The sequence below is a fragment of the Barbus barbus genome, assembly GCF_936440315.1.
Source record: "Barbus barbus genome assembly, chromosome: 13".
Classification (NCBI taxonomy): domain Eukaryota; kingdom Metazoa; phylum Chordata; class Actinopteri; order Cypriniformes; family Cyprinidae; genus Barbus; species Barbus barbus.
In genome coordinates, this window is record NC_136741.1 from 18196590 (window position 1) to 18212092 (window position 15503).

General features: G+C 35.7%; 1 protein-coding gene across 1 annotated transcript in view; it reads right to left on the minus strand.

The window, feature by feature from the left end:
- Window positions 1-15503, minus strand: part of LOC306878809 (ribonucleoprotein PTB-binding 2-like) — a gene marked incomplete at both ends in the record, with an annotated part of 87715 nt that overhangs the window by 27851 nt on the left and 44361 nt on the right. Inside the window, 1 exon segment of the mRNA XM_079431350.1 lies at window positions 8351-8823. Within this exon segment, the coding sequence (XP_079287476.1) occupies window positions 8351-8823 (473 nt within the window).

Genomic DNA, 15503 nt, shown 5'->3' on the forward strand with positions numbered 1-15503 from the left:
CAGAGTTATTTGTGAAAATGTAAATTAACATATTAAAGCGGAACCTAGAGTTGAATGGGTGTGTAATTGCTTGAGTAGCAGGTGGCTCCATCCCACCAAATTCAGTTTCTCTCTTTGTTTTTGATGCCCAAATAAATTTAGAATACAATAAAATAAGCAAATGAGAATCATTGCCATACAATAACAGAGCTATACAATTAATGTGCACTAATGCAGATCACTTGTTTTCGAAAGAATTTGATTGAGTTCACAGATATTTCAACCGATAACAGATCATTTCCTCTCTTATAGGAAAGCAATCTTTACAGTATGCTTCAATAAATAGTGCTCTTAAAGAATTTTTTTTTTTTTTTTCTGTAATCTAGCGCTAGTGTCACAATCCACTGGAGCAGAGAATGAGGAACTCATCAAAATAACACAGGCTTTACTCATTCAAACACAGAATGACATTCATACCAGACACTAAACGCAGAGAAACCCAGGGCTTAAGAACACTAGATAATTAATTAAACACAGCTGAATCAAAGGAACATAATGAGAACTAAACGAGACCAGGAAACAGGAAGGACCGAATAAGGGCATAAGGGAACACATGGGGAACAAAACACAAGACACAACAAACACAAGCCTGACAGCTACCTTTAAACCAGTGATTAAGTATCTATTATTGGCCAATGCAATACATTTAAAACAAATCTCTCATATCAGTCAATAACAGGCACATTGCGCAGTACTGAGTACTGAAACCTCTGAAGTTTGATTGTAAACATTAATGACTTGAAATATCTGAGCATAGAGAGCTCCAGACGAGATACACTATTGTTCAAAAGTTTTGAGATTTTTAATGTTTCTATAATATATTTTTATATTTTTTAAAAATATAGTTTATTCCTATGATTGCAAAGCTGAATTTTCAGCAGTTATTAATCCAGTATTCAGTGTTATGATCCTTCAGAAATCATTTTAATATGCTGATTTGGTGCTCAAGAAACATTTCCTATTATTATCAATGCTGAAAGCAGCTGTTCCGTATAATATTTTTGTGGAAATATTTTTTAGGGTTTCTTTGATGAACAGATAAGTTAGATTAGTAGCTAATAATAGATCAATAAAAAGAACCGCATTTATTTAAAAAAAACTTTATCATTATGTCTTTTTTGTCACTTTCATTCAATTTAATGTATCCTTCTTAAATAAAAGTAAACATTTATTTAAAAAAATTCTAACTTTTGAATGGTAATGTACATGTGAAATTTGAAGAAGCAGGAAACGGTCTCCATTTGCTCTTCCATTTAGTCACACTTCTGTCTAGGAAAAGGTTTTGGAAAAATCTAATTTATATTATTAGATTATATTTGTAATTTTTATTTTTTATGGGCTTCCTCTCATGTTCCTGCTTTTAAAACGCCCACCTTTTCAGACTCAAATTTTCACACAAACACAAACCCACACACACACACAAACAGCCCCAGATGAGCTTGTTACATCTCGCTTGAAAAAAACCCAGTAAAAAGAGAGATGGAATATGAAAAACAGATATTTAGAGGCATAGAAAAAAGGAAACTGTCAAACTAGCAAAATCAAACAGGAAGTAGATTTGATGGTATGCATATGATGACAGGCTTCTGTATGACAAATTGGACCATAAAATGTTTTCAGTAAACCTGCTGAGCTGCGCAAATGGTAAACTGCTCTCTATTGGCCCAAACTGATTCTGTCATGAGTCTACTATATCCTGCAGGGCACTTGACACAAATCTAACACAATAATGATACTCCACGAGTTTCCTGTGTTAGGCCTTGTATGTTCAAAAACTTTACTAGACAGGAAGGAGAGAGTGAGTGGTCAGGTGTATATATATATACACACCTGACCACTCACTCTCTCTATAGAGTATATATATATATATATATATATATATATATATATATATACTGCACCCATATATATATATGGGTGCAGTCACACCTACTATAGTCTCACACAGCCAGACCTTCATCACAACTTTCACTGGCCAAGAACCACCCAAGAAGTCATCTGATATACATGTAAAACAGCCAATCACACTTTGTTTTGCTCAGCATCATGTTTATGGACGTGAAAATGTAAAGTCAATGTTCCTACAATAACAGACTGGCGTACAACTAATAAATTAATAATTCAAAAATGTTATTAGATCATGAGATCATTGTCACAGTTGAAAACACAACGGCTTTGTTCTTCTATGAGAGGTTTTGGAGTCCCGACACACAAGTCTCTCAGAAACTGTGTAGAATACAACCAATCAGATGACGACTTCAAAATTCCCAAAGTGTTTCCCATTTTGCCAACAGTCCGTGGGCGTGATGTCTGAAGCTGAGACTACACCCACTGAGACGTTCAACCGCCAGCCATTACTGACCTCAGGCCAGAGAAATCAATACAGCAACCACCTCCATTTAAACACATAAACAGTAGAAAGTAAACCATAAAGTACTCCATCAAAAGCAAATATTGTATCTGGATGTCTGCAGGGTGTGTTCCCTCTGGCTCGGACATGTTCTATTTCCTCTTATAAATGGCTGACCTTTGAGAGTGATAGAAAGACCCCAGTGGGATTCGGAGAAAAAAGGGGGCACTAGCCAGTATGAAAGAATAATGTCAAGGCAGTGGTGAAGTACGAAAAAATTCAGCCTTACAGTATGTAACTTGGTATAAGATGAAGTAACAAGATTTTTATTTAATTTTTTGGGAAGAAAATAAGAAAATGTAGGCAGTGTTTACCCATACAAAAGCATCTCTACGGCCCCCAGCGATCTCTTTAAACTGCCCCAAGTCACAAGAGTCCACCTTAAGAAGATATTCTAGTGTTTAGATATGGCTCTCAGGGACCTATGCACAGGGTCCCAAGTCACCATCAAGTCTGTATGATATTCTGGTTCCTAGGCTTAATGGCTTAGATAGCACCATGAGTCAATAAACTACATGTTTCGAGTTATGTACAACAGCTAAAATTTGCAAAACTTTGGGTGAAAGAATAATGGCAAGCATAAGCAATAACAATAGTGATACCCAGCTAAATGCTCGTTTGCATAAAAAATACTAAATAAATAAATAGACAATTTATTTTTTTTAATCAATGCAATTATATTTTAACTGATACAACCTACTGTTCAGATATTTTTTTATTAATATCTGCGAATAAAGCTGGCCAACCAATAAGGTTAGCGCTTTTGGTCACATGCCCAGAACCATTGCTATTATATACAGTGCCCTCCAAAAGTATTGAAACTGTAAAGACAAAATTGCTCTGTTGGCTGTGGAGTCAAGACATTGACAAATATGATGATTAAAAGATGAATATGTGACAAAACTACAGAATGTCACATTTTATTATTGGGTGATTCAACACATAGATGTTTTACCAGCTAAGAAGTTCAGCACTTTTAGAGTTTCATTCCTCTATCTGATGTGAGCATAAGTATTGGAACAGATGCCTCACAGGTCTTTCTAAGTGATCAGCTGTGTCCTGTTGCATTAATTCTTCAGATATTAAAAGCAGGGAATGTGTCGTATCAGTTATATCCATTACTTCTGTATTCTGAATCTTGCATTCGATGATGACACACACAAACCAGGATGAAGATGAGGGAGCTGACTTTGAGAGAAAAGCAAGCAATTTGGATGCTAAAAGAAAAGAGGAAGTCAGTTAGAGCTCTAGCAAAAACAAAGGGCATGGAGAAATCAAGAGTTTGGAAACCACCAGCGACACCAGCAACCAACAACGACCTGATCGGCTGAGAAAACAACAGTAGTTGATGACAGACAAATCATAAAAGCTGTGAAAATTAATCCTAAAAGACGTGTCTGTAAAATCACCAACAACTTCCAGAAAGCTGGGGTGATGCTCTCACAATCTACTGTCCTCAGGAGACTTTGACCCAGAATTACAGATGCTACACAGCAAGATGCAAACCTCTGACCAGCACCAAAAATAGAAAGGCAAGATTGGAGAAAAAAAGGGAACTGCAATGATCCCAAGCATATAGCCTCCTCTGTAAAGCATGCTGGAGGTGGTGTCATTGAATGGGCATGCTCACATAAATGAGTGGGATGAACTCTAAAAGTGCTGTTCTTTTTATTTGGTAAAACATATGTGTTGAAACGGCTAATAATAAAATGTGACATTCTGTAGTTTTTTCTCATATTCATCTTTTAATCATATTTGCAAATGTCTTGACTCCTCAGCCAACAGAGCAATTTTGTCTTTATTGTTCCAATACTTATGGAGGGCACTGTAAATTGACTTGGTGACTCTCACAAACAGATTGTTTCGATAAGAAGAATCCAGAAAACCGCTCTCCTGTCTCCGTACTTATGCATTTACTGTTGTTAGATAAACAACATGGCGAACACAAAAATTGTAATGGCTGTTTAAAAACATGCAAATACTGTTTAACATCCTTTCTTCTCTGTAACAACCAGGTGTCAAAAAAAATTTTATCCAGACAGTATGCTGTTTTTTTCTGTACTGGGATAGTAAACCAGTGTTGTTATTGTTAACCAAAACAAAGCTTTTAAATAAAATAACTTCAATAAAATATTAGATGAACAAAAATAAGAAATGTTGTCAAACTAATGTAGCAACTAACTGAAATTAAATAAGTTTAAGCACAACAACTAAAACTAAAATTGAAATAAAAAATAAATTCCAAATTATAAAAAAATAGAAAATTGACAAAAGCACATAACAAAATTACTTAAACTGAAATAAAACTAAATTAAACTAAAATTCAATATATTAAAATAGCATTTCAATGAGTAAAATTACACTGGTCTAAGCAGACAATTTGTATTTGTAAATTGGACAGAATGTTCATGTTGAACATCTTTACATACCAAGTAGAAACATCACAACCTGGGAAGAAAACAATGACAGATATATACATACACAACATGCAAGCACTAAACCAAAGTGATATAATAAAAAATAAGAGCAGTGCAAAATGCATGTACAGCAAAACAATAAGGGATAAATTTGAAAGCATGTCAATCCAAACATCTAAATGGATGTATAAATTTTTCAAATGACCTACATGTGGTCATTAATAATGCAGCAACATTAAAAATCACATCACTTAATCTGTACGATCAATATGAATATTTTTAAACATTAAACATTCATGGTTACTTATTTTAAAAGTATATACTGTGTGCGTCTTCATATTCCATCTTTAAGAAGGAGGTTGTCTTAAAAAATGACACGTTTGTTTGTGGGTGTCTTATGACAGCCTTCAAAATCTAGTGAGGGTGTCAGGTCACGGGTCAGCAGATGAGTTGACCTTCATCTCAGCCAAAATGAAACTTAAAGATAAACACAGACAGAGAGAGGGAGGGGAAGGAATGGATAAAGAAAAACAGAAAGCAGCAATAAAAAAAAAATCAAAACTCTCCACTTGCGATTAATCCCATCCACCTAAATATATCTGGATGCACTGTGTGTGCGTCCAGCTGTCAGTCTTTATGTGTATGTGAGTCCGTCATATGTGCCAGGGTCAGAGTCAACATAACTGCTGCTGTCTTTCTCAAAAAGAAAGGCAAAAGGAAGGGAGTTGACAGAAGGGAGGGGGACTACGAAATGCATGAGTGACAAAGTGGGAGGTGATATGTGAGAAAGAAAAAAAAGATGCATTTTCAAACACATCTATTGTAGCCGACATTTCCTGTCAACTAAACTCAAGAGTTTTGTCACGTCATATCACACCATAGTAGTTTTGAGAAAAACACTTCTGCATCATGTGTGGACAGTCAAACATGATCAAGCTAATCTGACTTTAAGCCAGTAAAAGTCATTTACTCACCCTCATGTTGGTATGACTTTCCTGCTTCATTATTGGTTCTTGTGTGTCTTGTGATCAACTGAGACATCTCAGGTATAAATATGCACAGTGTGTGTAAATAAGATTTGTGTTTTAACAAATAAAATTTATAGAAAGCGCCACTACTGAGCAATATGACTAATGACTGATTAATATACTCATAACGATGAATTAAACAACTGTTAACATAAATTTGTTAATATAGTTTTTCTGTTGTCTCACTTCAATAATGTCATCTATGCGTTAGTGGATGCAAGTTGTGTAGTTAAACTTCATAAATAGTGAACAGCTGGCTCGTTTAGTTTAATTCACATCTAGTTCATTTGCAGTCTATTTGAATTTCGATGAAATGAGAAAAACAGCAGTCTAGAAAATTTGTAAAAGTGAAACTAAGGGTAAATATATATATATATATATATATATATATATATATTTATATATATGTATATATATATATATATATATATATATACATATTATATAGTTTGGGGTAGTGAAATGGTCTGCTGTTTTTGTTTTACTTTTAAAATGATCAACCACCTGAAAAGGTTTGAAAACCACTGCGCAATTCCAACAGAAGGACTGAATAAACCCTGAAATAACTCCATATATCTAAACAGCTGCGTTGAAGAACTCCAATTCGGAGAATACATTACTACAGTCACTCTTTCCAATCATCATCCAGTTATAAAAGAAGCTTTTAGATCATTAAAAACCTCCTAAATATTGATGAGACATTTTCTGTCGACATGAGGCACATTTTGCATCTTATTTTCCGGCATCTCCTGCACAGAAATGAGCTGAATCACTTGCACAGTTCATCGAGTTATCTCATTTCTGTACAGTAGTGGGGGCAGCAATATTCAGAGAGCTCCATTATTGATTCTTGAAGCAAAGCTTTAGTATTAAAGAGGCTTGAGAGCACTGTGATGCAATTTGAGGTCAAAGTCCTGAGAGCTTGATGCATCTCAAACACTCCAGCAGATGGTGTCGGTTTAGTGCTGCTGCAAAGCTTCATGAGATTGAGAGGGTGTAGCGTATTGATTTCTGTGTTGGCTGGTGTTGGCCCTAACTGTAGATCTGAAGTCAGTGTTGCCCTTTAGCATTAATGGTTTTGATTAGGATGGAGGTTGAGGAAACTGTATCCTGCATCAGCACATAAAGGCAGTTTTCCTGGGCAGTATTGATTTCTGGAGAAGGTTTGCATGGTGAAAAGCTCTCTCTTATTAACACAGTGGAGACAGAAGTGAAGTTCTTTAAAGTGAAACTAAGGGTTTCCTCACAAGTCCTCGTCACCAAGTCTGGCAACACAACTCAACCTCTAAAGCCACAAGCAGATCATCAGTGCTTCTCTAATGACTAGGTTTGGAACAGAAAACCAGGTTGTATTGAGACTGGAACCAACTGATGTTAATGAAGAAAGGTGTGACCAGTGTTGTCTGATTCCTGAACAAATTACTCTCAGGATCCTTTTTGATAAACATTAATGAGTCAGTTATTTTTAGTCAATGAAAAACAAAGCACAGTTCAGTCTCAATACCAAACAAGTGATTCTTATGAGCCATTTCTTTTCTTGAATCAGAGAAATCTTGGATTCCCAAATTAATTTCACTTATAAGCCACTTTTTAACCAAATTCAACTCAAGGCAGTATCATATTTCTGAAAGAATGACTCTTGTGTTTATGTTCTTGTTTTTTTAAGCAAATCAAAATACTGTGCAGTCAGATTCTCAAACAGATGACTCTTATGAGCCATTTCTTTAAGTGAATAAAAAAAACTGAACAAATGACTCTTATAGGGCAGCTCTTTTAAGTGAAACAAAAACATACATCACAATCAGTATCAGTGTAGTCTAATTACCGAGAAAAAAATAAAAATAAATGACTCTCATGAGCCATTTCTTTTGTGAATCAGAAAAGCTCAGCACAATCAGTTTAGTCTGATTCCCAAACAAATGACTAAATAAGCCATTTTTATGTGATTCAAAAACATACAGCACAATCATTGTGGCCAGATTCCTATATAAATGACTCAAATGAGCTGGTTCTTTTAAGTGAATCAAAAGCCCTTTAGCAGTTACTGAATTAATTTGTCTCACAAACGTTTATGGGTGTTTTTATGTAATTTCTGAAGCTTGACAGTTCCCATTTTTTCACGTTCATTGTATGAAAAACAGCACCAAAAACAATGTGCTAAACTTCCCCTTTTGTGTTCCACAGAATAAAGAAAGTCATAGAAGTTTGAAACAAACATGAGGGCGATTAAATGATGACAAAATTTTCATTTTTGGGGGAACTATCCCTTTAAAAGACTGCAAGTGGCAACACATTCCGCTGCAGTAGCCCTACAGAAATAATTTCTCTGTTGGACTAAGAAATATTATCACCTTTACTTCACCAAATCATTTTTTATATAAAATAATTATTTCCAGCCATGTCAGTGGAGGTGAAATGCCTAAATACAAACGCTGTTACTTTTCTTCACATCTCACCTGGCAGAAGACGGGTTTGTAGCTTTCTGAAAAAATGTGTGCCAGCTCCTCCGAGTCTTCAAAGTCTAGCGGCAGGCGATCCACGCATAGGCACTTGGAGTGGAGGTGGTCAGCAGAGGTCAGCTGGTTGACGTCAGCCCACTGCACCATGAGTGCACGGTCGCCCAGCGGTTTGCCCAAGAGTTCTGACCGTGCCCTGGAGGCCGAGTCCTTCTTCATGTACTCCACAAAGCCATAGCCTTTGGAGTGGCCCGTAAGGTCACTGTACACCAGGAAACAGCGTTCAATGTTGCCATAGGTGCGCACCAGCTCCTGAAACTGGCTGGCAGTGACCGTGTAGGGCAGGTTGGTGACACACAGGAGAGAGTCCGTGGGCTGAAGCTGGACGGTGATGTCACGGCCTCGGACTGATGTCTGGTGCAGAGTTCGGATGGCATCCTGTGCCTGGTCGCCATTTAGAAGGGTTACGAAGGCTAGTGAAACACACACATAAACACACATACACAAAAAAACATTAATAAAACACTCTAACGGCAAATCAAACGGATCTTGAGTGTAAAAACCAACAAGAGTAGTATTACATCCTGTGAGTAAGTAAGAACAAAAATGTGGGTCACGCTGAGTCTAACACAACACAAATGGAAAAACTCATCACACATAAAAATTAACATACAGGCCAGAAAACAAAAATCACATGACATTAAAAATAAATTGCAGTTATATGTTAGTGGATGCATTTCATGAGAAGAGGAGGAATTGTATGTTTTTCCCCCGTTATTTCTCTGAAACAAAGAGCAGACTGTGGACGAGAACTTTGCAGGAGTAAACATTGACACTCTAGGATCCGACACTGATGTTAACTGCAGTGAATACGTAGCACAACCTTAAAAAAGTTAAAATTCCAGCACAAGCATTCTCACTCGTATATCACAATTTTACTGGACATGTAATGCACGTAATTCACAATCCTTTAACTTCCTTCTATGCATGAAACAAAGTCAGAATGAAATATTTTTGAAATGCATTGTGAACTATACATCCATGCATGTTTTATTCCTTTTACATTTTGAACATTTTTAATAAAATCCTTTTTAATTTGACCTTTAGATGAAAACAACAGACTTCTCTCTGGTGAGGCATGTCAGACTTTTTCCAAATCATTTAGTCCACTTAATCCCTGTACCTTCAAGATCGCATTTGTCTCCATTTTTAACATCTTAAAATCTAATCAACAACTGATGATGTATTTCACAATTTGGAATAAAATATCAGCAGTTACTTCTGATTCATCCTGACTTCATATGAATAATTTCTTATTCTTCTCAGTCTTCTATTAAAAAAAATAAATAAATAAAACCTAAAACTTTACAGGTTGCCTATTGGATTGGCATATGGCTCTCAGTTTACAAACCTGATTAATTCCTGGAAATGTGTCAGCACAGTGAGCCTGTCATAAAATAATCCTTAATTACCATTAAATTCAATTAAAACATGTAATTAACTTCACAAGAAGTCTGTCGATGTAATTATCAAACATAAAAGGATTTAACATGATTTTAAAAAACAGGGCAGAAATTGTTTGAAAATATGTCTATCACTCTTGCCAAAGAATAAAATATTTTGTTTAGTTCCATATACAGTAAAATCTAATTCTGAATATGTTTCGCACATTACTTGCAATTATATATGTGAATCCAGCATTTGAGCACAAAACCCAGTTTATGACATTTATGCTGTTAATACAATAAATGAGTCTGTTGCATTATTTACCAGTATATTGTTTAGCAAGAACTAATTGGATGCTTTCCACCCCCTCAGAAATGAATCAGCCCTTTAACTGCTGCTGAACCTGTAGTGCCCTTTATAATACACAGTGACAATCCTTTAAAACTACAGTAATCTATTAGAATAAATGGTAAATAACGATTGTAAATAGTTTCACACAGGCCCCTGATCCATAGAAGTTAATCTCATTTATACTTCATTTTTTTGTCCTTCTCCATCCCCCTCATTCCTCACTTCCTTTTAACTAGAGTAAATGAAGCATAGCTAGGCATTTTCTTATCCGGCAAAGAGAAAATACAGAGTGAACAAAGAGCAGCAAACACAATAATCTTAGAAATCACAGCCATTTTAACTGGTGACAGCGCTGAGACGGACATTTTTTTAAAACACAGGAACCTGATTATAGCCTTCGTCTCAATCTATGACAGTAATTTTTTTTTTCTGGCTAAGTCGAGTTAGGGGGGTTGTGTGGTGGAGGCTTTATTGTAACAGCATAAAGCCTATAATTCTTCTGCCATGAGACATCTAAAATTACTCATTAATGTACAGTGGAGTCATTAATAAGCGCTACACAGGGTCTGACATAAAAATGAATAGCATGACGTGGTTCAGCTGTCAATAGAAGATGTCTATTGCAGATCTTTCATGGCTTCTTTAAGTCCATTGTGGTCAGTTGAGTCTAGATTGAAACCTTTATCATTGGATTCTAGAAACATCACAAAACAAAAGCACAACAATTACAGCAATTATAAAGTTAAAATCACAGCGTTGAGCTTCCTCATCCCATGAGCATTGTCTGTTCTCCGTTTCCCCGTTCTTATTACACTCATTAGACTTTTCATTAGCTCTGAGATGATAATATGTTGGGGAGGAGTAACACTCACTCAGCTACTGTAGTGTACAACATGAGCTCTACTCACACTGTGAGAGCTCATTGAGATTCATTAAGCCAGGGTGTGAAAGATCACAGCATTTAAAACAAGCATGGGCTTGTATCTGTTAGCACATGGGGTTAGATGATTGATGCAGTCGCTTCTGTCCAGGCTAATGACACTCATAAAAAATCATTCCAACTAACTGGCTAACTGGCAAAATTAGCATATTTCTGCTAAACACTCAATGCACTTCTTTGATATGAAGAGACTGCTTTGTTGCATGCATGACGTGTAATATCTAGCTAACACAAATGAGAGGTCAGAAACCTTGTGCCACTTTTGGCAGGCAGAAGGGTAAACATTGGCACACCAGCAAAAATTGAGAGAGGAATATTACATTTTTGGAAATGTTGAAGTCAGGGTCCAAAATGAACACTCACAGAGTGCAAAATATGAGTATAAATAGACTTTGCAGAGTAAAAAAAAAAGAAAAAAGAAATTAGGATAAGTGTAAAAATGATAAACTGACACTCACTGGTTTAAGTAACAAGCATGATTCAAATCAAAAACATATACAAACCATCTAACCGCTGTACCTCCAGACTCCAGAGGATAGTTTACAATAAAAAATTAATTTATATATATATATATATATATATATATATATATATTTGTCTGACCTTTTAAGACCAAAACTGCAGCACATGCTTTTCCAAACTTTGGGGTCATTATTATTATTACATTTTATTTTATGTTAAGAAATTATACTTTCATTCAGCAATAATGCAATAAATGTATGTATAAAAGTGACAGTAGAGACTTTTACATTACAAAAATTATATTTCAAATAAATTCTGCTCTTTTAAACTTTCTATTCATCAAATTATAAAAAATATAGTTTTCACAAAAAATATTAGGCAGCACAACTCTGGTGATAATAAGCAATGCTTCTAATGGTTTCTGAAAGATCACTGAAGACTGGAGTAACGGTGGCTGAAAATTCAGCTTTGTCATCAGAGGAATAAATTACATTTAAAAAAATATTAAAATAGATAAACAGTTATTTACATTTTTACTGTATTTTTTATTAAAATAAATGCAGCATTGATGAGCATAAGAAACTTCTTTAAAAAACTTTGAACGGTAGTATATGTAAGCCACCAAAGCTAAAATATGAGGAACAAATCATGATGTTTCAGACCCATAAAAGTCTAAAAGTTTGGTATATTTCTCATCCCAAAATTTTGTATGATCAAATCTTCCTTCTATGCCATGTTTACATCTGGTATTAAGATGCATTTTGGTCGACTGGATTAGTAGACAAGAGAGACAAATTTCTTGTTTGAACCTGCTATTTTATTTTTTTATTCACCTTCACATTAAACCAATTTCCTGATTTCTTTGAGGGAAGGGTCTGTGGGCAGGTGTATGTATGGGCTCTTCTGATCTTCCGATCTAATATTGTGAAATAAGCTCATACTTACAAATGCAAAAAGAGACCATGGACAATGATACAGAAAGCAGCAGCTTTCATTTCTGCTCTAATAGCCGCAAAACTACACTGAACACTGTGAGTCTGTGTTACATTTTTCACCTTTAAACCAAACTTACTATATTTCAGACAGCCAAGTGGCTTTTGTGGCTGTTCAAACACATTCAACCACATGACCATCTACACAACGAAAGCAACCCAGTCTAATGTGTTTTTTGGAGTGATCGAAAGTGGACAAGCTCACAAAGGGTTTCACACCCCATTTACACCTGTATTTAGCATTGTCCACTTGTAATCAGATTTTAATAACTCATTTTAATATCAGGTCTAAACAGAGCCCTAAAAATAAAAAAATGCAACTAAATATTTCCGTTGAACAAGCTGAGCTCCCTGAGTGAAATCCCAGAAACGCCTTTGACTTGCACTATACTTAATCTGCCATGCTAAACACTGCAGCACCGTGAGTGAGGATTCAGCCACTGTGTCACAGACACATGCAATCAATGTGGTTTTAGTTTACAACTAGGTCTGTGGCAAAGAGCAGACAACGCAGCTCTGCCCTGGTACTGTGCTCGTTATGGCTTGTTAGGCTCCATTCAGACTGGGTGTCATTACCAGATGGCTGCAATATCTTAGCAGACCAAGGCCATCAGCACCGGGCCAAGTTTGGGTCCTTCAGGCTGTGCCTTGACAGAGTGTCCTCCCCCCACTAGCTGCCTTCAGCGGCAGAGCACAAACAAGCCTTCCCCTGCTGCTTTCCAGCATGTCAATTATCAAGCATTCAGGCAGACGCACATACACACCATCACAAACACGCAGACAGACGCTCTGTGATCCAACAAGTATTTTATGGCGTGTCAGCTGGCAGGTCAGAGATATACAAACACACATGCATACCTGTAGTTCCCGACTACAACTATATCAATTCTAAGGTCACCTGACCTAATGTTTAATATACTGGTACAACACACACACAAATTTTGGCGTCTGCTTGCTATATCTCAGCATGTCAATTACCACTGAAAACACCCAACAAAGCTGACAGCTGCTATACTGTAGATTTGGGGTATGTATTCTGATGAACATGCAAAAGAACAACCAGACACACTCATTTGGTATCTATATTGTAAAATCAGGCTTTGGAAATGAATCTGTTTTTGCTGGAGATGGACCAAAATGCTCTGAAAATTGTTTAATTTAAGATGTGGAAGTAGAACCGATTACCAGTGATAATCGCCTGATGCATGCCGGCTAGAAAAGCTGTCCAATGATGTCAGCATAATATGAAATAATAGGACAACTAAAAAAGTATTAAATATAGGTTTTGGTGATATTAAAAAGTTGATTTGTTGAATGACTTATTCATCCTATCATCTTTATATAAAAAAGTGGTACTTCCATTCCATCACAATCAGTTTTTGCTTGCATTTATATTCCTAATTATTTTTTATTTATATTTATTTCCTAATTATTATAGTGTAACAGCACAAGAAATGCTGTTGCTCAGCTCTCAAATCCGAGATTGCAGACTGAATTAAACGTGTTAAGAGAGAAAGACTGGATGAAATAAAATAGCACAACACACATCCTATGTCTCTTTGCTTTGCTTTTCCACATCTTTGAGCTCTTTTATCATTGACTTATGTTTTACAGGGCTCGTACCTGAGCACTTCATAAGTGCAATGCTGTACCGGGAGAGATACCAAGAACGTTTACTACATTAGAAAAGCTATAGAACTGCAGATGCAAATGTCAGAATCGGGGTGGTGATATACTGGAAGACATGATTAACCGGTAGAAATTTGTTAACCAGTGGATATCTTTGACTATCTTCTCTATGACGGTTACACACTCACGTGATGTTGCAACATGGTCACAAAAACTTACCGTTTTCATGCATTTTTAAGCATTGCGGTTTAGAAACAAGTGATTGTAAGCCACTGAACACAATCAGCAGTGAAAGAGAACTTATTTTGCTATATGCATGCGCAGTCTGAGAGACTGTTTCTAAGTGCTGTCAGAGAGGTGTGCGCACGTAAAGACTGGGCGCAGGAGTTATTTTTACTGCTTTATAGGCCTCGAACAGTTAAATACACATACTTGTATGTGTCAAAATGCTGGTATTTGCAAGTAACCTCATAAACACAGTCATTTAGTGAAAGCAAACACCTGAGAAAGAAAACACTTGTAAATTCTAGTCTAATATTCCTGCTGTCTGTCATTCATGTTAATCAAGCAACAAAAGAGACAAAATCTCTCACTGCTCTTGACTATATCATTTTTGCAAATTTAATAAGAATAAAAAAATAGAAAGAAAAAAATATATATAATAAAATATATTAAAACTATATATTTAACTTATACAGTGGAGAATATGCAGTGTTTTTATGCATTTGATTACTTGCTTTTTTTTTTGTACTGTCGTTTTTTTGTCCTATTGCTTGTAATTACATTCTTATTCTTATTTAATCGTTTACTTGTTTTCAGTGAGCTTGAGCTTCTTTTTTTTTTAATTTAGACTAGTATTAGGTTTTTTGTGTGTGTGTGTTAGTGACGCTGGGGACAAGAATTATGACATTTCTATGGTATCAAAATTTTGATGTCATAAAGACCTTATTTAAAGCAAAAATAACTATATTGTAATATCGTTACCATGAAATAAAACTACTCATATTGTGTTTTAAGATTTTGGTCATATCGCCCACCCCTAGTCAAAATGTACTGGTTTACAAACCATGCACTCTGGTAAAAGCAAAAGGTCATAAAACAATATTGTGTTATAATTATAATTTGTGTGAAAAGGAATAAAAGTGGTTGGTGTTTTACTGCCATTAGTGTTAATTTCAGCTGAAAACTGCAGTGAATTAAATGTATAGGTACATTTTTGGAGTTTTTCAACAATGTTGTTATAGGCATGTTTTTCCAATGGCCCTTTGTTGGAGGATCTGCCACCATTATTATGGAGTGTCCTAAATAAAATCTCCTCACACATACAGTACAA